This window comes from Myxine glutinosa, chromosome 6, assembly GCF_964187855.1.
Source record: "Myxine glutinosa chromosome 6, kmMyxGlut1.1, whole genome shotgun sequence".
Taxonomy (NCBI): domain Eukaryota; kingdom Metazoa; phylum Chordata; class Myxini; order Myxiniformes; family Myxinidae; genus Myxine; species Myxine glutinosa.
Window position 1 is genome coordinate 126439179 of NC_136266.1, and position 22882 is coordinate 126462060.

Here is a 22882-nt window from a genome sequence, read left to right on the forward strand (position 1 = left end):
GATGGTGTCAAAGGCAGTGCTGAGGTCGAGGAGGACGAGAATGTTGAGGTTGCCAGTGTCAGAGGAGAGGAGAAGGTCGTTGGTGATTTTGAGGAGAGCAGTTTCAGTACTGTGGTTGGAGCGGAATCCGGATTGGAATGTTTCATACAGGTTATTGGCAGAGAGATGATGTTTGAGTTGAGTATGGCTCCTTGCTCAGTTCACTGAATCATTTCGAGATACATCCGATTAGAAGTTATTCATTCGATCGTGACAATTGTACTTTACATGTGTGACGTCACTGTTAGGTATCTCGACAGACTACGATCGATTGTAGCACACGTTTATTGACTCTCCCGATACAGTACAGGCCTGATTCACCACAGCGCCATCCGAGCTGGGCCGTAACTTCCGGAAAAACCGAAATAAACCCGCGGTCACGGTGTAGGGATACAACGGTGAATATTAGCAGCTTCATACATGACATCCTCCCCTTTAAGTCCAAAATTACCAAGAGCAATACGTGCTCGACTTCCAAAATTGACATTTCAAAAGCAACATTGCCAAAACATGGGAAAATATGTGTGCAAACGATTATGATAATCATGAAAATACTTGAAAATAGAACACGTGTCACCGTGAAAATAGAACGTGTGTCATCGTGAAAATAGAACATGTGTCACCGTGAAAATAGAACATGTGTCATCATGAAAATAGAACATGTGTCAACATGAAAATAAAGCATGTTCAAAGATTCAACCGGTCGGGTGCTTTTCTCTCGCACATTGAGCGTCGAGGTGTACCAGTGGATACAGAGTCCGAGGTGATTCCTTTGGTCTCCACGAAGGGTGTAGCGCTCGCAGAGGTTTTCGGCGCATCCGAGCCGGCTGGAGCGGCCACGACGATCTCCGGCAGTGGTGGGTCGAACTGTTGTTCTGACTGTGACGATGCTGCAGGCTCTATCGACTCACAGTGACTGTAGGTTATGTGGTCCTGATGTCAACGAATTTCGCGGCCGTCCTGCAGGTGAATCACACAGGACAGTGGACCTGGCTTCTCGATGATGTCCCCCGATAGCCACGTCGCACCTACACCAAAATTTCGGGCAAACACTGGATCTCCGATGTTGATACAGCGACTGCTGGACGACTTATCGTGCACCAACTTTTGATTAAGCTGGCTCTGATAAACATTTGATGATATGTCTGGTTTTAGATTGTCAAGTGTCGATCTCAAGTGTCGTTTCATCAATAACTCAGACGGAGCTGCACCGGTTGTTGATTGTGGCGTGATGCGGTATTTGAACAGGAGACGAGAGAGCTTTGTTTCCAGGGTTCCCTCCTGAAGTTTCTGCAATCCGGATTTGATGATTCCCACGGATCGTTCGGCCAAGCCATTTGAAGCCTGGTGATGTGGGCTGACAAACTTATGTTTGATGCCGTTCCGACGTGTGAACTCGGCAAACTCGGAACTGGAAAAACACGAACCGTTATCACTCACGATCATCCTGGGCAGACCATGGGTTGCGAAACAGCGTCTGAGTCTTTCGATGACAATGGCTGACGTAGTACCACGCATCACATAGGCATCAATCCATTTTGTGTGCGCGTCCGTAATTATTAGAATCAGGCTGCCGTTAATAGGCCCGGCATAATCGAGATGTAGGCGATGCCACGGTTCGCTGGGCCATTCCCAGGGATGCAGTGGCGCTTTCGCAGGTGTATTCCGGGTGCTCTGGCAGGGGTAACAATGTCGAACATGATGTTCGATATCAGCATCAAGATTCGGCCACCACACATAGTTTCTGGCGAGTGACTTCATCTTCACAATCCCGGGGTGACAGTCATGGATTTAATCCATGACCCTGGAACACAGATTTTCCGGGATCACGACACGACATCCCCAGAGTAGGTAACCATTTTCCACGCCGAGTTCGTTTTTACGTGCTTTAAAAGCCGCAAAATCTGGGTCACCCTCAGGTAGCAAATGCCATCCAAGCTGTACAGCCTGGACAGTTCTGGACAGAACGGGGTCTCGTCGAGTATGAGTGCGGATCTGGCCGGAATCGACAGCACAATATTCCATATGATCCATCAGTGCGATAATGGATCCTGGTGTAGGCGAATCATCAACGGATTCTGGAAGGGTTAACCGACTCATGGCATCTGCATTTGTGATAGACGAACCGGGCTTCTAACATATGGTGTAGTCATAAGCAGCGAGAAACAGGGACCAGCGGATGTTCCTGGGTGGTAGTTTATCAGATGTCGCCTAAGTTGGACCAAACAGACTGATCAGCGGCTTGTGATCAGTGTGAATCATGAAATGATGTCCAAGAAGGTACTGGCGAAATTTGCTGATGCCGAAAACGATTCCCAATCCTTCCTTGTCAAGTTGGGAATAGTTCTTCTCTGCAGGGGACAACGTTCTGGATGCAAATGCAACAGGTATTTCCATACCATTAGGCATCACGTGTGATAATACACTCCCCACTCCATACCGACAGGCATCGCATGTCAGCACAAGATCCTTCTCTGGATCAAAATGAACGAGAACATTGGACGATTTGAGCAGATCCTTAGAGGTCTGGAATGCTGATTGTTCAGTGGACCCCCAGCTCCACGAGACTCCTTTCCTCAAAAGCCGATAAAGGGGGCCCAAAACGTCGGTCATATTCGGGATGTAACAACCATATAACTGAAGCAAACCGAGGTATGACTTCAATTCGGTTACGTCTCGTGGAGCCGGAGCATCCTTGATAGCTCGGACTTTCTCATCTGTCGGGTGTAGACCCTCGGCATCAATCGTATGACCCAGGTACGTGACTGATGGCACCATAAACTTGCACTTGTCTCGACGCAAACGTAGGCCGGAGTCCGAAATCTTCCTTTAGAACTCTATCCAGGTTTTGTAGATGTCCGCGTCTGTACGACCAGTAACCATAATATCATCCTGGTAACAAACGACGTTGTGTTCGGCGGCAAACAAACTGTCCATGACACGCTGATAAATTCCAGGTGCAGATTTCACTCCAAAACTGAGTCGGTGGTACCTGTACAACCCACGATGTGTGTTGATGGTAAGATACTGTTTCGAATTCTCGTCCAAGCGGAGCTGTAGATAGGCGGATTTGAGATCGAGTTTCATAAAAGTCTTGCCTCCCGTGAGACGAGCATAGAGGTCTTCGATCCTCGGGATTGGATATTTATCCAATGAAGAACACTTGTTCACGGTCATTTATAATCTCCACATATGCGGATGGACTGGTCCGATTTTATGACCGAAACGATGGGCGCCGCCCATTCGGCATACTGGATTTGCTCGATGATGCTCAGATTTTCAAGATGATCCAGTTCCTTGTCAATCCGCTCACGCAGGGCGAAAAGGACTGGGCGAGCCCTGCAAAATATAGGATTGGCATTCCGGTCAACACCGAGTTCAGCCGTATGTCCTTTCAAGGTTCCAAGCTCATCCTTGAAGACATCCGGGTACGTATCCAGCACATTTTTGAGTGTGTATGCTGCGGTAGCAGAAACGTTGGCTGCCTGGAGTTGATGAATGCTTTTCCACTTCAGTTGAATTATGCTCAACCAGTTCCTGCCGAGTAAGGAAGGGCCCTTTCCAGGAATGACGATCAGGGGTAGGTGAAACTCACGGTTATCGTAGCCCATCGTGACGTCACATGTACCGCAGGGAACAATCTTCTCACCTGTATAGGTGGAGAGTCCATAGGTAGTAGGTTTCAGATGGGGTCGGTCAGCATCACTCCACAGGTTTGTGAAAACAGCATGGCTGATGAGTGAGGCGGCCGCACCAGTGTCGACCTCCATTTGCAATGGTCGACTGTTGACGACAACAGTGGCCAGAAGAGGGTCCCGCTTATGGTGAGAATCAATATGAAACAGGTCACACGATTCTGAGTTGTCGGAAACAGAGCTTACCTGATCAAGCTCAGGTTCCTCGGAAACGATAAACTGATGAATCTTCTTGTCAGCAGCTTTCCCTTTTCCCGATTTGCGAGTGATGCAAGCTGGAGCAATACTGCCAGTTTTCGAACAGAAATGGCAGGTTGCATCTTTGAACCGACACGTCTCCGGAGGGTGCTTTCCATTGCACCGAAAACATTTGTTGTGTGTTTGAGACTGCACTGGCTTCTGACGAGGTGACTTGTTCCAACGTTTTGGCTGATCATGATCCAACCGATTCACAGCAGGGCTGGTACCAGTCGAGCGAGTGGCACCGATGCTTGTTGTGTTGCGTTCAGCACTTTCCATGGAAATGGCGGTGTCTCTGGCATTTTGGAACGTCAGTCTTTTCTCAGCAAACAGGCGTCTACGAGTGCGGTCATCGGACATGCCAACCACCAGCAAATCATGGAGCATGTCATCAATCGTGTCCCCAAACTCACACAGATGTGACAGTTTTTTGAGGTGTGCAATGAAGTCTGCGATCGACTGACCTTGATGCTGTCTGCACATGTAAAAATTAAACTGACACAGGATGACTGAAGGAGATGGATTACAATGTTCCTTCAAAGCGGCCTTGAGCTCTGCATACGTGAGCTCCTGGATTGTCCGAGGCCGAATCAAGTTTTTAACGAGTGTGAACGTCTCACCTCCGCAAACGGACAGGAAGACGGCCTTCATCCAAGCTTCGGTCGCGATGTCGTTCGCCTCGAAGTAGAAAGACAACCGCTCGGAATACGTGTCAAAATCTCCCTCATGAAGGTCGAATTCATCGATATGGCCGAAAGAAGTCATGGTCTAGAATCTAGATGTTTATCCTCCTCGCCATGTAAGGTATCTCGACAGACTACGATCGATTGTAGCACACGTTTATTGACTCTCCCGATACAGGCCCGATCACCACAGCGCCATCCGAGCTGGGCCGTAACTTCCGGAAAAACCGAAATAAACCAGCGGTCACGGTGTAGGGATACAATGGTGAATATTAGCAGCTTCATACATGACAGTCACATCATTTAAAGTTACAGCAACTTCACAAGGTAGGTGAAGCTTTTTTTTTGGCTTTTTGGGGGGGGGGTGGGGGGGGGGGGGGTTTCATTTTTAGAAAACACGGAATTATCAGAGGGACCCCTATCATGTAGACAATGTGAACAATGTATCAATTCAAACCTGCATTACTTTGTTTACTATGCAGGTGTGTGCACGATTCATTGTCCTTGGGGACATAATTTGTATTTTCCAAGCTTGCCACGTCATTTTCTCCTATGGTAAGATTATATGGATGGCTTTCTGGCCGTAGTGCGGTTCATCCACCAAGATTAATTAAATATGTACCAAAAACATTGCACCTTGCGAGAGTGGAACATGGGGAAGGGCACATACCAATAACATTGCACCTGTAGGTGCATGAAAATGGGAGGGCCCTCTACCTGGCCAATGACATTGAACCTCGGAGTGTGGAAAATGGGACGTGCAGTTTGTTCGAAATTGGGGAAAGGGAATCAGAAAACTGTGGTGGGTGTCAGGAGATGGAGAGGTTGGGGTTGCGAGGCAGGTGGATGAATTGGGTTCTCGTGGAGGGTGGGGCAAGGTTAGGGTTAAGGTGTGGTGATGCCAAAGATGAAACTGAAATACAAAGCAAGGCAAACAGATCATTTGCATTTCATTTATGTCGGCATCATGTTGTGAGAGGGGAAAACAACAAAACTTTTGGAGGTTGGTGGTGGTGGTTCATATGCGGTCTGTGGCTGCTTGGCTGCATCATTTCCTGGGTTGCATCCATGCCGCTGATGCAGTGCCCCCAAAAGGGGAATCGGGGTTTGCATATTCATAAGCTGTGGCATGACTTCGAACATGTCAGCAGGTTAACTACCGTGAGCTATTACATTGTAATTGCAATGAGTTTGCAACATCAAACCCTCCTCCTTTTGCTACTTCTTTGTTTTACTTCATGAACAGCCTCTTCCCCTTTTTGAGACCTTGGCAAAATGACAAGATGGTCAAACACTTGGAATATGTTTTTCAATCCTCACAAATCTCACTTTTTCACGATTTCTCTCCCAAAGGACCATCTGCCTCCCTCTGACCCACCAAACCCATGTACTTTCTGAACAATCCTCTTGAGGAAGATCAGTCATTCAAACTCGTGGGTCTCACTTTGAGCCATGATCTTTCTTTGGCGAACCACATTTCAGAGTTGGCTTCCAAAAACCAGGCACCGACTGAGCATCCTCCGTCGTACAAAGTCCTTCCTTGGTACACCTGAACTTCTGTCCACCTAGAAGGCCTTCATCCACAGCTTCATGGAATACTGCTCTGCCCTTTGGGCTGTTGGCCCAGCCTCACATCTTGCTCAGCTTGATGCTGTAGAACCTTTTAAGATTATTGGAATCTCCTGAAATGAAGCTGACTCTATGGGCCTATCACTTCACCATCACCGACATGTCGGTAATCTGTCTTCTACCACCTCCTTTCTGGTCTTGCACCCTGTACTCTTTCCGTGCTTTGTCTCCCCTTTCCCCCCCACTCGCCAGGTTTTGGCAGGCCACACAGGGTCCACCATCAACCACCTTCTGGTGAAACTATCTAAATCCAGGATCACTGATCACCTGCACACTTTTAATGTGGAACCAACTTCCACATTCTTTTCAATCTCATTCTTCCCTCCAGGTTTTCAAGACAGCTGTTCACCGCCATCACAGATCGTCCTCCATCCAAAGCCATGATCTTTTCTACCCCTGTCAATCCTCCATCCCCCACGCAAAGCCCACCCTTTCCAAATTCCACTTTTTCCGTCCTGAGTGTTCGCTTCTGCATCCATCTTGTGCACCCCTTACCTCTAATTCCTCCATACAAGTCTCCCTATATTTTTCCTTCAACCCTGCTGTTGGTGTGTTTCCCCTCCTTCTCTCTACTCTTCCTCTTTGCTGATACATCCTGATCCTTTCAGTGTACTAGCTCTTCCATGAGCCTCGACAATGCATACAAAAAAACCCCAAAAACATATTTGTCTCCATGAGCCTTTTCACACAACAAGCCACTTCGTATGACACTCCTATACAGTACCGTACATTACAAACACATTTTTATAATGTAACATATTTATTTAATCTTACTATAATTCACCAAATGTCCGTCCTGTCTGTCGGTCTGTCTGTCCGTCCGTTCCCAGGTACTGCAAAAACGGATGAACCGATCACAACGAAATTTTGGGTGGGTAATCCTGGGACCCCCTGGAGTAAAATAGGCTATAGTGTTTTTCCAATTTCAGCTTTGGTCTCCTGCATTTTCAGGTTTGGACTCCCACCGAACGTTATTGTCCCGGGTACCGCAAAAACGGCTGCACCAATCGCAACGATACACCGCAATGCCCGTGGGACTCCCACGGGTGACCCCACTAGTAATAATAATGCGAAGTTTGTATCGTGCATGATAATAACTTGATATCCTCTACACACTTTACAAATAAAATCAATTGACTAACAATATTCAATTGACAATATTCACACTAAACCAACGTTTATTTCAAATAGGCAAACAAGAACAGTAGCCTGGAATTGTAATCTAATGTTTGCGAAAAATCTATAACTTTACTTCATACTGTGCAGAACTATGTGCGTGCGGTGTCATTTTTAAATGCCTGACAATGATCGATATAGATTGCAGCAAACTTGGGTGTGGACAAACACACCCTCCAGAATGGGCACGGCTTACTTGGACAGAATCCATATTCAAGGTATAAAAGCACTTTATTGTTAAATTAGACTTTAAATATTATCGTTAAAATTAGAAAACTCAATTGAACTGCCCCAAAGGCTGCCCAGGTGTGCCAGAGGAGCATTGGAACCTGTAGGCCTTGCAGAATACCTCAGACCACTGACTCAACTAGCCAGGTCTAACTCCGCCTAAGACCATGGCAAGTCGCACCTGTGGCCTGAGGTGCACCACAAGACTTGAGAGGAATGATGCGAATGCCAACTTGAAACAATTTGCTGTTCTTATCTTCTTTAACTGGCACAATTCTGTCCACCCATGTTATTGTGGGGTTGGCTGGGGGAAGCTTGTCCCAAGGGCTTCATAACCTGGTTGGCCAGGCCTGACGTTCGACTAAGGTTAGGGCAGGGATTTCAAATTTGGCCATGGTGCCGGCGATAGCTCATCTGATTTTTGCTAAGGAGCTGGGGCCATAGATGCCGTGCAGAATTTGTGCATTCTGCATTTGTTATGGTTAGATGGGACAACTGGGTTCAATTCTCATTATAACCAGAAAGAGCCTTTAATTGCAGAGTGTATCCAGGGTATATAGATAACAGTGGTGAGAAAAAGGTTGTGAACCCTTTATAATTTTCTGTATTTCTGCATAAATTTGACCTAAAATGTGATCCGATCCTCATCTAAGTCCAAATAATAGATAAAGAGAACCTGATTAAACAAATGGCACAAACATATCTACTTTTTCTTTTATTTATTGAGCAGAATCATCGAACATTCAATTTCTGTGGGTGAAAAAGGATGTGAACCTCTAGGTTAATCAGCTCATTTAAGGGGTAATTAGTCAGGTGTTTCAATCAATGGGATAACAATCAGGAGTGAGTTTGGTTGGCCCTGCCCTATATGAAAAACGTAAACTTTGTTGATCACCATCAGTTGGGTCTTCACCACACAGGTTTGTGTAAGCGTGCCATGCCCCGATCAAAAGAGATGTCTGAGGACCACAGAAAAAGAGTTGTTGATTCTCATCGGTCTGGAAAGGGTTACAAAACCATTCCTAAAGATGTTGGGCTCCACCAATCCACTGTCAGGCAGGTAGTGTACAAATGGCGAAAATTCAACGCCATTGTTACTCTACAGAAGCGGTTGTCCAAAGAAAATCACTCTAAGAGCAAGGCCGACAATAATCCAGGAGGTCACAAAGAATCCCAGGGTAACATCTAAGAATTTGTAGTCCTCTCTTGTATTAACTGTCAGTGTTCAAGAGTCCACCAGGAAAACACTGAACAAGAATGGTGTGCATGGGAGGATAACAAGATGGAAACCACCACGCTCCAAGAATAACATTGCCGCCCGTCTCAAGTTTGCCAAAGACCACCTAGATGATCCAGAAGGCTATTGGAAGAATATTCTTCAGACAGATGAGTCAAAAGCAGAACTTTTTGGCTTAAATGAGAAACATTATGTTTGGTGAATACCAAGCACTGCATTCCAACATAAGAACCTCATCCCAACCGTGAAGCATGGTGGTGGGAGTATCATGGTTTGGGGCTGCTTTGCTGCCTCAAGACCTGGACAGCTTGCCATCATTGACGGAAATATTAATTCTGGATTGTTCCAGCAATTTCTACAGGGCATCCGTCAGTGAGCTGAACTTTAACAGAAAGTGGGTCGTGCAGCAAGACAACGATCCTAAGCACACAAATAAATCGACAACAGGATGGCTGAAGCGGCAGAGATTTTCCGTTTTGGAATGGCCACATCAAACTCCAGACCTCGACGCAATTGAAATGTTGTGGCAGAACCTGAAGCGAGCAGGTCATGCAAGAAAGCCCACAAATATCTCTGAGTTGAAGCAGTTCTGTAAGGAGGAATGGGTCACAATTCCTCCAAGCCGATGTGCAGGACTGATCAGGAGTTACAGGAAACGTTTGGTTGAAGTTATTGCTCCTCAATGGGGTGCCACCAGTTACTGAATGTAAAGGTTCACATACTTTTTCTGACAAAGATATCGAATGTTTGATCATTTTGCCCAATAAAGAATTGAAAAAGTAGATTTTATATTGTGTGCTATTTGTTTAATCAGGTTCTCTTTATCTATTATTGGGACTTGTATGAAGATCTGATCACATTTTTGGTCAAATCTATGCAAAAATACATAAAAATCTAAAGGGTTCACAAACTTTTTCTCACCACTGTATGTTATATATTAAAATTGCTCTCAGTGTAGACACGTACACACACTAACACAGACTGATTACAATAGACTCCATCCCATCGGGAACGGGCGAGGCTCGCAATTATTTCATAACTCATCCATGGGTTGATGGTGCGCTTTTAGACCTGCCTACCTTTATATAAAGTGCACATTCTGTTTGCATAAAATATTGTTTGTACTTCAATCCGCGTCTTTGTATAAAGGCAAGAAAGTTGCAAAGTTGAACAAACATTATAATTTTGGACTTGTCGCATTTGATTTTCAAAAGGATAATTCCAGGAGATGTCAAAAAGCATGTTTTATTTCCCATCTGAGTTAAAAGGTTTTTCCCTGTGTGTACCCCGGTTTAGAATAGGTACACCGTATCCCTGCATGTCGTAAGAGGTGACGAAAAGGGTTGGCGTCAGGAAAGGCATCCGGCCAGAAAAACATTGCCTCAAAAAGAGAACCATGACAATTACAACCACATATGGGCAGGGTACAGCCCGAAGTACCCCGTGGGGGACCCCACTCCCTCTCGTCAAAACTCAAGGTGGGGAACCAGATCGAAGCAACGGTGGAAATCATTCCATTTATGGCGACGAGAAACGTCTGATGCCCGAAGTGGAGATCGGTTTCTGAGGTTTGGGACATGGAATGTAGGGACAATGACAGGGAGATCAGGAGAAGTGGTAGAAGTATTGGTCAGAAGAAGAGTGGACATATGTTGTGTGCAGGAGATGAGATGGAAGGGAAGTGGTGTGAGAATGGTGAAGGGTAGGCAGGGACAGAAATACAAGTTTGTGTGGCAAGGGTGCCCGGAGGGCGTGCATGGCGTTGGTGTCCTGTTTTCTGAGGAGTTTGTAGACAGTGTGGTGAGTGTGACTAGAGTGAGTGATAGGTTGATGATGGTGAAAATGATGATTGGAAAGCTTTTGGTGAATGTCATCTCGGGATATGCTCCGCAGGTTGGTCGGAGCGATGAAGAGAAGGGCAAGTTCTGGTGTGCAATAGAGAAGCTGATGGAAAATGTGAAAGATGAGGAAGTTGTTGTGGAAGGAGGAGACCTAAATGGACATGTGGGAAGGAGTATGGACGGTTTTGAGGGAGTTCATGGGGGTTACGTATATGGTGTGAGAAATGGAGAAGGTGAAAGGATTTTGGAGTTTGCTAATGGAGCTGATTTGTTGATTTGTAATACTCAGTTCCAGAAAGAGGATAATAAGCTTGTTACATACATGTCAGGTGGGTCGACGACAACCGTTGACTACCTGTGGTGCATAGGCGAGATGGGCACCTCCGGGACACAAAGGTGATCCCGGGGGAAGAGGCTGTTTCACAGCACCACTTGGTTGTCTGCGACATAAGGGTGAAAGATGCGAGGAGAGCTCGGCGGGTGAAGTACGAACCGAGAATGAAGGTGTGGAGGTTGAAAGAGGTGACAGTAAGGGAGGCATTAAAAGAGAGGCTGAGTAGGGTAGTGGATGATGTGGTTGAGCTTGAAAGTGGTTGGATGTCAATGAAAGATAGTCGGTTGGGAGCCGTGGTGAGTTTGAGGTGAAGGTGGGAGTGCATCAGTGGTCGGTACTAAGTCCACTACTATTTGTAGCTGTGATGGAGGTGCTGGCTCAGAACGTAAAGGAGGGCTTACCGTGGGAGTTGTTGTATGCAGATGATCTGGTGTTGATTGCGGAAAGTATGGATGGACTGAAGGAAAAGATGAACAAGTGGAAGGAATGTATGGAGACAAAAGGTCTGAAGGTGAATATCGGAAAGACGAAGGTGATGGCAAGTGGTAAAGCATGTGGTGAGGTGGAAAGAACTGGGAAGTGGCCGTGTGCTGTGTGCAGGAAGGGTGTCGGAGTGAACTCCATTCAATGTAAAATGTGCGCTGAGTGGGTTCATCAAAAATGTAGTGGTCTGAGAGGGTCATTAACCAGTGTGGCAGCTACATTCAAATGTAAGGTGTACACAGAGGGAGCTGCAGATGGAGGAAATGTTGAGCTAGATCTTGGAGACGGCGTGAAGCTGGAAGGTGTGAAAACATTTTGCTACCTCGGAGACATGCTGAATGGAGAAGGTGGATCAGACTCGGCAACGGTTGCTCGAGTGAGATGTGCATGGAAGAAGTTTCGGGAACTGAGTGGCATGCTGATGAGGAGGGGAGTGTCGTTGAAGCTGAAGGGAAAGGTGTATGCTGCATGTGTGAGAAGTGTTATGATTTATGGGAGCGAGACATGGGTAATGAACGTAGAGCAGCAACGAAGGCTGGAAATGGTGGAAATGCGAATGGTTCGGTGGATGTGCGGAGTATCGTTGAAAGAGAGAAAGAGAAATGATGACTTGTGAAAGATGATGGGAATAGAGCCTGTGATTGATGCTGTGAAGAGAAACAGGTTGAGATGGTTTGGTCATGTGTTGAGGAAGGATGAAAGTGACTCGTTGAGAAGAGTGATGGAAATGAATGTAGAAGGAAATAGTAGACGGGGAAGACCGAGAAAGACTTGGCTAAAGATGGTGGAAGAAGAAATGCGGGCGAGGGGGTTAACAAGGAGAGATGCAGAAAATAGGGAAAAATGGAGAAGATTGTCATGGGGACCGCAAGGCTAACCCCTGCTCTAGCAGGGAAAATGGCCTTAAAATGCATGTTGTTTGTTGTTGTTGTTGAGTTAAAAGGTTTCCTTATATATTAAGAGTTTACATTGTCACGTGTTGTTTTAATTATACGTGTGCGTATACTCACCACTGGTGATCAACAACTAATTTTCTTTTGAACTGTTCATGAAGGAAATCTTTCCAAAAATGAAGAATTAGACTCAAGTACTTCAAACAGGTTAGCCAGGTGTGGACATCTAATCATTAATCACACCCCACTTTGACTGTTTAAAAGAATATTCGCATCACAGATGGATGATATTTAACATCCATTGTCTAATTGTAGTTGGGAACGGCATTGCAAAGAGAAACTTTGGTAGAAATGTTTTTTTCATAATGACATAACTTGCAGCGTCGTACCTCCAAACAAGCTATGTCTTGCGTTGCTTTGGGCAAATAGTTTTGTTTAACTTATTTTGGGTGTGGTGTGCTTCAAAAGCCTGGGTGTCTGGGTGTGTCAGCCTGATTTTTGTCACTGTAGGAAAGCCAGCCAATTTGAGCCTTTTTCTCCTTTAATTAACCATATAGTGTTTGAAATAATTTTGTAAACAGTGAGGGGGAGAAGGAGGTATAAAGGGCAAATACTTCCACAATAACAAACAAACTCCCTCAATTTACTTCCAAACTTCACTTCCAAACTCATTTTACTTTTAACAAACTCCCTCACTCTCTTCAATCCCACTCCTCCCTCCAGGTCTTTAAAACAGCTGTTCACCACCATCTCTTATCTTCCCCCATCCAAAACCTTGATCTCTTCTCTACCCCCGTTAATTCACCCCAGATACACGTTTTTTGAAATTCCGACTTCTTTCCTGGAAGTTCTCGCAGAGTTTTATACCCCCCCCCCCTTTCCAATGCCTTCTCCCCCCAAGCCCTCCCCCTCCCACAGATCTCCCGATGTCCCTGTTCTCTGCTGTTGTACTTGTGTGTTTCCCTCTCTCTCCCCATCTTGTCTCCCGCTCCCTTTTTTGTATGTTTTGTGTGTCCGTTTGTTTGTTTTTGTAATTGATGTTTGCTCTTACACGAGCCTCGATCTTGTATACAAAAAAAAAAATACCACCCCTTCAATATAGGACAACTAACTGCATCAGAGTACAAACAGGTGTTGGTATTTTACATTGTGACTTGTGGGAACAATTGAGAACATGCCAAATTAATATAAAACCAATCGAAGTACAGACGCCTCAGGTAAAAGAGTGAATCCAAAAATGTCTCCCAGGACTGAAATTGCCCCTGGTGCAATTTTTGGAAAATAATTGGAAAATAATGCAAAGTGATAAGTGTAGAGTGAGGAGGAGTGGTGGTGGAAGAGAAAAGTGCCGAGGAGTGAGTGTGGAAGGAGGGTGAGGGTGGAGGAGTGTGCAGAGGAGTGAGTGGGTGATGAGGGTGTGGTTGCATGAGATTTTAGAGGACTGAGTGGGCGATGAGGTGGGGAGGTGGGTTGTGTAGTGCAGGTGGAAGAGAATTATACCAGACATTCTCTGAGCATGTTGAGTGGAGGAAGAGTGTTCACAGGAGTGAGTTTGGTTTGTTACATAAACCTATTTAGGTATTTATTTAATTGTTGCATATAACTTGAGTCTGTACAGGATACAGCAATGCATTTCCATATTGTCCCATGGTTTCTGATTCTGATGGAACATTCTCTAACAGTCGGTGCTGCCGAATCAGTTTCTTGACGAGGGTTATACTGGGTAGTTTTCCAGCAGTAGTTGGAGCAGGAATGTGTAATTTGGTCGGGGTTCCAGTGATGGTTCGCCTGTACTGTTCGCAAGGGACATCGTGGGGTCTTCAACGTTCATTCATAACTAATGCTAGCATACGGGACGCCTGTTTAACATCCATCCGAGGGAAGGCGCACACATTGATGAATCACCCGACCTGTGAATCTCCGGGAAGCCATTTTATAGCTGGGTTGGGATTCAAACCCAGGCTAGACAGCTTAGAGTTGAGTGTGCGTACCTGCCATCCTGCCAGCCCACCCCCTGGTTCAGGGTATTGATCTACTGTAATTTTGTAAATATCCCTCTTTCACAGCTGTTTGTATTTAAGCCATGAATCTCCAGCCTGCTTCGTGGCCTAGCTTCCTTTAGGCCTGTCATGTTTCGCAGTGTTTAATTAGCCGTCATCGTCTCGTTTGTGCAATGGATTGGCACAACCGCGGGCACCGACACAACACGAACCAGGAGTCTCATGACTGGAGGAGCGTGTTGTTCTGCTTCGTACCCACAATGCCAAACAAGCACTTTCAAAAAGACACATAAAGCAAGATGTAAAAAGCATTCCAAATGCCAAACAAGCACTTTCAAAAAGACACATTTAGCAAGATGTAAAAAGCATTCCAAATGCCAAACAAGCACTTTCAAAAAGACACGTAAAGCAAGATGTAAAAAGCATTCCAAATGCCAAACAAGCACTTTCAAAAAGACACATAAAGGAAGATGTAAAAAGCATTCCAAATGCCAAACAAGTACTTTCAAAAAGACACATAAAGCAAGATGTAAAAAGCATTCCAAATGCCAAACAAGCACTTTCAAAAGACACATAAAGCAAGATGTAAAAAGCATTCCAAATGCCAAACAAGCACTTTCAAAAAGACACATGAAGCAGGATGTAAAAAGCATTCCAAATGCCAAACAAGCACTTTCAAAAAGACACATAAAGCAAGATGTAAAAAGCATTCCAAATGCCAAACAAGCACTTTCAAAAAGACACATAAAGCAAGATGTAAAAAAGCATTCCAAATGCCAAACAAGCACTTTCAAAAAGACACGTAAAGCAAGATGTAAAAAGCATTCCAAATGCCAAACAAGCACTTTCAAAAAGACACATAAAGCAAGATGTAAAAAGCATTCCAAATGCCAAACAAGCACTTTCAAAAGACACATAAAGCAAGATGTAAAAAGCATTCCAAATGCCAAACAAGCACTTTCAAAAAGACACATAAAGCAAGATGTAAAAAGCATTCCAAATGCCAAACAAGTACTTTCAAAAAGACACATTTAGCAAGATGTAAAAAGCATTCCAAATGCCAAACAAGCACTTTCAAAAAGACACGTAAAGCAAGATGTAAAAAGCATTCCAAATGCCAAACAAGCACTTTCAAAAAGACACGTAAAGCAAGATGTAAAAAGCATTCCAAATGCCAAACAAGCACTTTCAAAAAGACACATAAAGGAAGATGTAAAAAGCATTCCAAATGCCAAACAAGCACTTTCAAAAAGACACGTAAAGCAAGATGTAAAAAGCATTCCAAATGCCAAACAAGCACTTTCAAAAAGACACATAAAGGAAGATGTAAAAAGCATTCCAAATGCCAAACAAGTACTTTCAAAAAGACACATAAAGCAAGATGTAAAAAGCATTCCAAATGCCAAACAAGCACTTTCAAAAAGACACATGAAGCAGGATGTAAAAAGCATTCCAAATGCCAAACAAGCACTTTCAAAAAGACACATAAAGCAAGATGTAAAAAGCATTCCAAATGCCAAACAAGCACTTTCAAAAAGACACATAAAGCAAGATGTAAAAAGCATTCCAAATGCCAAACAAGCACTTTCAAAAAGACACATAAAGCAAGATGTAAAAAGCATTCCAAATGCCAAACAAGCACTTTCAAAAAGACACATAAAGCAAGATGTAAAAAGCATTCCAAATGCCAAACAAGCACTTTCAAAAAGACACATAAAGCAAGATGTAAAAAAGCATTCCAAATGCCAAACAAGCACTTTCAAAAAGACACATAAAGCAAGATGTAAAAAGCATTCCAAATGCCAAACAAGTAATTTCAAAAAGACACATAAAGCAAGATGTAAAAAGCATTCCAAATGCCAAACAAGTACTTTCAAAAAGACACATAAAGCAAGATGTAAAAAGCATTCCAAATGCCAAACAAGCACTTTCAAAAAGACACGTAAAGCAAGATGTAAAAAGCATTCCAAATGCCAAACAAGCACTTTCAAAAGACACATAAAGCAAGATGTAAAAAGCATTCCAAATGCCAAACAAGCACTTTCAAAAAGACACATAAAGCAAGATGTAAAAAGCATTCCAAATGCCAAACAAGCACTTTCAAAAAGACACATAAAGCAAGATGTAAAAAGCATTCCAAATGCCAAACAAGCACTTTCAAAAAGACACGTAAAGCAAGATGTAAAAAGCATTCCAAATGCCAAACAAGCACTTTCAAAAGACACGTAAAGCAAGATGTAAAAAGCATTCCAAATGCCAAACAAGCACTTTCAAAAAGACACATAAAGCAAGATGTAAAAAGCATTCCAAATGCCAAACAAGTACTTTCAAAAAGACACATGAAGCAAGATGTAAAAAGCATTCCAAATGCCAAACAAGCACTTTCAAAAAGACACATAAAGCAAGATGTAAAAAGCATTCCAAATGCCAAACAAGTACTTTCAAAAAGACACATAAAGCAAGATGTAAAAAGCATTCCAAATGCCAAACAAGCACTTTCAAAAAGACACAAAAGGCAAGATGTAAAAAGCATTCCAAATGCCAAACAAGTACTTTCAAAAAGACACATAAAGCAAGATGTAAAAAGCATTCCAAATGCCAAACAAGTACTTTCAAAAAGACACGTAAAGCAAGATGTAAAAAGCATTCCAAATGCCAAACAAGCACTTTCAAAAGACACGTAAAGCAAGATGTAAAAAGCATTCCAAATGCCAAACAAGTACTTTCAAAAAGACACATAAAGCAAGATGTAAAAAGCATTCCAAATGCCAAACAAGCACTTTCAAAAAGACACGTAAAGCAAGATGTAAAAAGCATTCCAAATGCCAAACAAGTACTTTCAAAAAGACACATAAAGCAAGATGTAAAAAGCATTCCAAATGCCAAACAAGCACTTTCAAAAGACACGTAAAGCAAGATGTAAAAAGCATTCCAAATGCCAAACAAGTACTTTCAAAAAGACACATAAAGCAAGATGTAAAAAGCATTCCAAATGCCAAACAAGCACTTTCAAAAAGACACATAAAGCAAGATGTAAAAAGCATTCCAAATGCCAAACAAGCACTTTCAAAAAGACACATAAAGCAAGATGTAAAAAGCATTCCAAATGCCAAACAAGCACTTTCAAAAAGACACATAAAGCAAGATGTAAAAAGCATTCCAAATGCCAAACAAGCACTTTCAAAAAGACACATAAAGCAAGATGTAAAAAGCATTCCAAATGCCAAACAAGCACTTTCAAAAAGACACATAAAGCAAGATGTAAAAAGCATTCCAAAATTTGCACATCGTCTTTAAGATACTGCAATCTGGTCACAATGCTTTGAGCAAATTGAACGACCACTCACGGTCATACTCTCATGTGAGAATCTTTTTTATTAATAAATAAAGTTCAAAACTGCATGGTCACCGAGAGGCAACCATTGCGGTTTACTGTGACGCTACATTCCTTCAACCCCTCTAATGTGGTTGTGAAAATAGCTGGTTTAGCCCGTTTCAAACAACTGGGGGTGCGACGAGGCCACTCCTCCTGTCCCTCACCGCGTAAACCTTCCAGTATATTTATTTTCATTCACTCAGATGTTGCTTCGTTATCGTTGAGCATTTGCTTCACCAAGACACGGTGTGTTATATGCTTCAAGGGCAGCGTTCATTGGATACGATGGAGGGCATTTTGGGCTTGGAAATTTGATTCCTCGTCCACATACGAAGAATGTCCTGGAGCAGTGTCAAGCTTCAGGTGTTATGGAATATCTTGTATAATGATATCCTTTGTAGAAAAACCACATTAAAGTAATTTTAATGAATGAAGGTACCTCGTTGACGAGGGGGTGGCTCGAGAGCAACTGAATCACCACTTCCTCACCCTTTACCCTCCACCTCAGATATTTTATATTAAATTAATGTTGCAAAGTTGGTTGAGATTTTTTTTTTTTTTTTGTATACTGAATCGAGGCTCGTGTAAGAGCTAACATTTATTTCACAAACAAATCCACCAGACAAACAAAATATATAAAAAGAGGGAGCGGAAGACAAGATGGGGAGAGAAGGGGAAGCACACAAACATAACATTTGAGAGCAGGGAGATGTGTGGGAGGGAGAGGGCTTGGGGGGAGGAGGCGTGGGAAGGGGGGGGGGGGGGGTGGGAGAAGTATAAAACACAAGGACACCAAGGACTTCCCGGACAGAAGTTGGTATTTCAAAAAAGTGGATTTGGGGTGAAATTAGCGGGGGTAGAAAAGATCAAGGTTTTGGATGGGGGAAGATAAGAGATGGTGGTGAACAGCTGTTTTAAAGACCTGGAGGGTGGAGTCGGATTGAAGAGAGTGAGGGAGTTTGTTCCAGAGGCGGGAGAAAAGAGGAATGAAGGATTGAAGGTGAGCAGAGAGTCTTGATTTTGGCAGTTTAACCATAAGAGGGTTGCGGGTAGATCTTGTGCGACCTGTAGGAATATTTGGGGGACAGAGCCCAGAGAGAGCTGGGGGGGCAAGGCCAGAGAGGAGTCGGTAGAAGACGGAAAGACCACCGACCTGCCTGCCATTTCACGGGACAACAGGACATGCTTTACTGAACAGCACCAACCAGGCTTTCATTTTTCCTTATTTCCGCTCTCATCAACGTTATTACCTCCGCCGCCAAAGGTGGATGGAGGTTGTTTTACCCATGTCTGTCTGTCTGTCCCTTTGTGAACAAAATATCTCAAAGTTGTGGACGGATTCAGAAGAAATTTGGCAGAGATGTAGCGTATGTGACAGACAAAATGATTAGATTTTGGTCATTTTGAAAGTGATTCTTCACCATTGAGAGATGGGGCCAAAAACGATACATAGTAGGATATCTCAAAAAGTTGTGGACGGATTTGGACGAAACTTGGTGGACCGGTTGTGTGTCTGACAAAGACAAATAGATTAGATTTTGGTGAAGATCTGAATTGATTCGGATATAAGAATTATTTAATTTATTAAGTGATTCTTCACCATTGGGAAATAGGGCCAAAAACGATGTTCAAAAAGCAGATATCTCAAAAAGTTGCGCATGTATTTTGACGAAACTTGTTGGACAGATTGTGTGTGTGTGACAAGGAAGAATCGATTCAATTTTTGTGAAGAATGTTTCTACATTATATAAAGTAGTGAGGTACCCGTGCTATGCACGGGTGGGGGGCCAGAAGCAGACAGACAATACAGAAACGGCGAATGCTAAAGCATGAAACCAATAAATTCCACATTCCTGTAGCACCTTCAGTCGCACGTCAGACATGGACAGCATGTTCGTGAAGGATGTCCATGAAAAAGGTACCCGTACGCAAACAAATGGGTACGTTCACGTACAGAAACATTGATCGTGGGTCCGTGGCGAATATGCATATGGCGATCGGCGAATTTCATGTTTAGAAGGTAGAAACCATCATGGCATTCCGTCATTCACTTGAACTCGATATCTTTTTTTTCATTCCAAACAGCATATCTCCAATCACAAATTAATTAGCATTAACATAAAAAAACTAGAACGTCACTCAATAGAGCGCATACTCCCGCCGTGGGTGGCTGCTGCTGAGACCTATCTTCCAATGGTAAAAAAATCCTTCAAAAAATTCCTGGATCTGGAATAATATCCTGAGCGTCACCAAAAACTAAACAATTCTTCCTTATCCAAAGGGCAATCATCCCACCAACTTTCATCCAAATCCATTCAGAACTTTTCCAGATATCTTTGTTCACGAACACACGAACACACACATGGACAGACACGATCGAATGCATTACTCTCTGGTGGGAGTAATAAACTCTCAACAACATTGTTAATGTTTCCTTCATTGTAAAAACTACCAAGTCAACAGTTAAAAGGATTTTGAGCCAATGGGTGTTACGGCCTTGGAAAGATCGATGGAGACAACGATCTGTTAGCTTATACACCGCCCAAATAGCTTAGTGGAATTCTCTCATGTCGAGATCAAACCCACGTCGTTTGAACTTTGGCCAAGGTCATTATTTACTTTTAATGATATTTAATATGAATCAAAAACAAGATAATTGGTTTTTGGTCGTCCTTTCCACATATCTCGTGGGATTGTGAGTTGGAGAGTAGGCTGTGATGGCGGGGAGGGGGTTGGCATTCTCTCAAGCAGGGATTCATCCCATGTCCTTATAAAAGGTCTTTGTCTGAGGTCATTATTTTTAACTGTGTGTTTTCATTCGACAGGTTGCGATCGGTGCAGCCGTTTGTGCGGTACCTGGGAAAATAACGTTATGCGGGAGTCCAAACCTGAAAATGCTGGAGACCACAGCTGAAATTGGAAAAACAATACAGCCTATTTTACTCCAGGGGGTCCCAGGATTACCCACCCAAAATATCGTTGCGATCGGTTCAGCCGTTTTTGCGGTACCTTCGAATGAACGGACGGACAGACAGACATTTGGTGAATTATAGTAAGATTCTGTATTGTGATTTTCTGGTCTACTCTGAGATACAAAACGTAAACTGTTCACCAGGTGGACGTATGCTCTCTACTGAGTGTTATTCTAGTTCAAATATTGTAATGAAGATGTTTTCAGTGACATTAGTTTTAACGAGTTGAATTTTTTTTGGTTATTTATCTCCCCTGTTGCCCCTCCCTTCCTTTCTCCCCAACAGATACAAAGCCTAATTATGAGCCTGGAAAAGAACCGCCCGATATTGCAGTATGTCCGACTAGGCCCCCTATTGCAGTATGTCCGCCTGGGCCTGACTATCCAGGCTTTCCACCAATGAAGATTGGTCCATGCCCACCTGGGCCCCCTATTGCAGTATGTCCGCCTGATCCCCATATTGCAGTATGTCCGCCTGGGCCTGACTATCCAGGCTTTCCACCAATGAAGATTGGTCCATGCCCACCTGGGCCCCCTATTGCAGTATGTCCGCCTGATCCCCATATTGCAGTATGTCCGCCTGGGCCTGACTATCCAGGCTTTCCACCAATGAAGATTGGTCCATGCCCACCTGGGCCCCCTATTGCAGTATGTCCGCCTGATCCCCATATTGCAGTATGTCCGCCTGGGCCTGACTATCCAGGCTTTCCACCAATGAAGATTGGTCCATGCGGGCTTCCTGCTCCAATTGTCTGTGTTGGTCCACCACCACCAGTGGGATTTTGTGGCACTGCTGAATGGATGAATAGGGAGAAGGAAAAGAAGGAAAAGAAGAAGCAGAAGAAAGTATTGAAAAAGTTGAAGAAGGAAAATAAGAAGAAGGCTGAAGAGGTCTGTATTAGAGGGTGATGTATGTGTTGTGTTTGTGAAATACTGGGTTCTGTGCTGATGTCGAGCCTTTGACAAAGATTATATTGAGCCTATGCCAAACGGATAAGACCGTACAATTTTTTGGGTTCCTTCTGATGACTCCATTGCAGTATTTGGTTTTCTGTTTCATTACGATTGTATCATATCCTGATGCTGTGTGCACTGTGCTTCCACGCTGATGAACCTCTGGTAACTTGTAAATGTTGCTGCATTTTTGCCTGAGGAAGAACTGCTGAAATATATCTATCTGGGTTCTTCCCAACATCTCTGTTCCTTTCACATTTCTTTCTACTTCTTCATATTTCTCTTTATTAGTCCCCTACCGGTGTACACCAGAGGGGACTATAGGCTTGCACGCCGTCCCTCCGTCTGTCAGTCCGTCAGTCCGTCAGTCCGTCACGCAAAGAACAGTTTTCCGGACTTTTTTTCTAAACGCTTAATGCTAAAGATTTCAAACTTGGCACATGGTTTCCTCATGATAAGTTACAGATCAAGTTCGAACTTCACGACGTTTCGATCATTTTTGACAAAGTTATGGCACTTTGAACTTTGGGAATTCTGATAATTCTGATGATCCTCAACTCAGTGCCATTTTAAGTTTTAATTTATTTTTAAAACCAATTTCTCAGCAATAATAGGACCGATTGAGATCAAATTTTCACCGTAGGAGGGACTCGGTCTGTAGAATATTTTAATGGTAATTATGACGTCACAGGTCACGTGGTTCGGCCGCCATATTGTTTTTCGTGAAAACACGAAAACCCCTTCTCTCTGCAACGGCTGAACAGATCGAGGCCAAACATTGCAGGCAGAATCGCATACACACGACGAACAAAAAGGTCAGTGAGCATGACCTCATGCGTCACATGGTTTCAGAGTTATGACGTTTTTAAGCATGAACCTTTAAAACCGAGCTCCTCCCTCATTTTTGATCCAATCGAGGGGAAACTTCACAAATCTGTTCAGCATGTCAATCTACTAAAATGTCATTTTGGAATTTGCGATAGGGCACGTGGTTTGGCAGATATCGTTAATTAAACGAGAAAAAAAAAAAGTATATCTCTTGAATCGCCAGTACCTCACGCCGTGAGCTGGTAATAAATTATATAATTCACGCAGTGCAATAC

General features: G+C 43.6%; 1 protein-coding gene across 5 annotated transcripts in view; it reads left to right on the top strand.

Moving 5' to 3' along the window:
* Window positions 1-22882, top strand: part of LOC137412061 (uncharacterized) — a 43013-nt gene that overhangs the window by 4273 nt on the left and 15858 nt on the right. For all 5 annotated transcript variants that reach the window (XM_078780491.1, XM_078780492.1, XM_078780490.1 and 2 more), the window contains exon 3: window positions 21112-21716. In XM_078780491.1, coding sequence (XP_078636617.1) covers window positions 21112-21716 — 605 coding nt within the window. The remainder of the gene's footprint in view (window positions 1-21111; window positions 21717-22882) is intronic.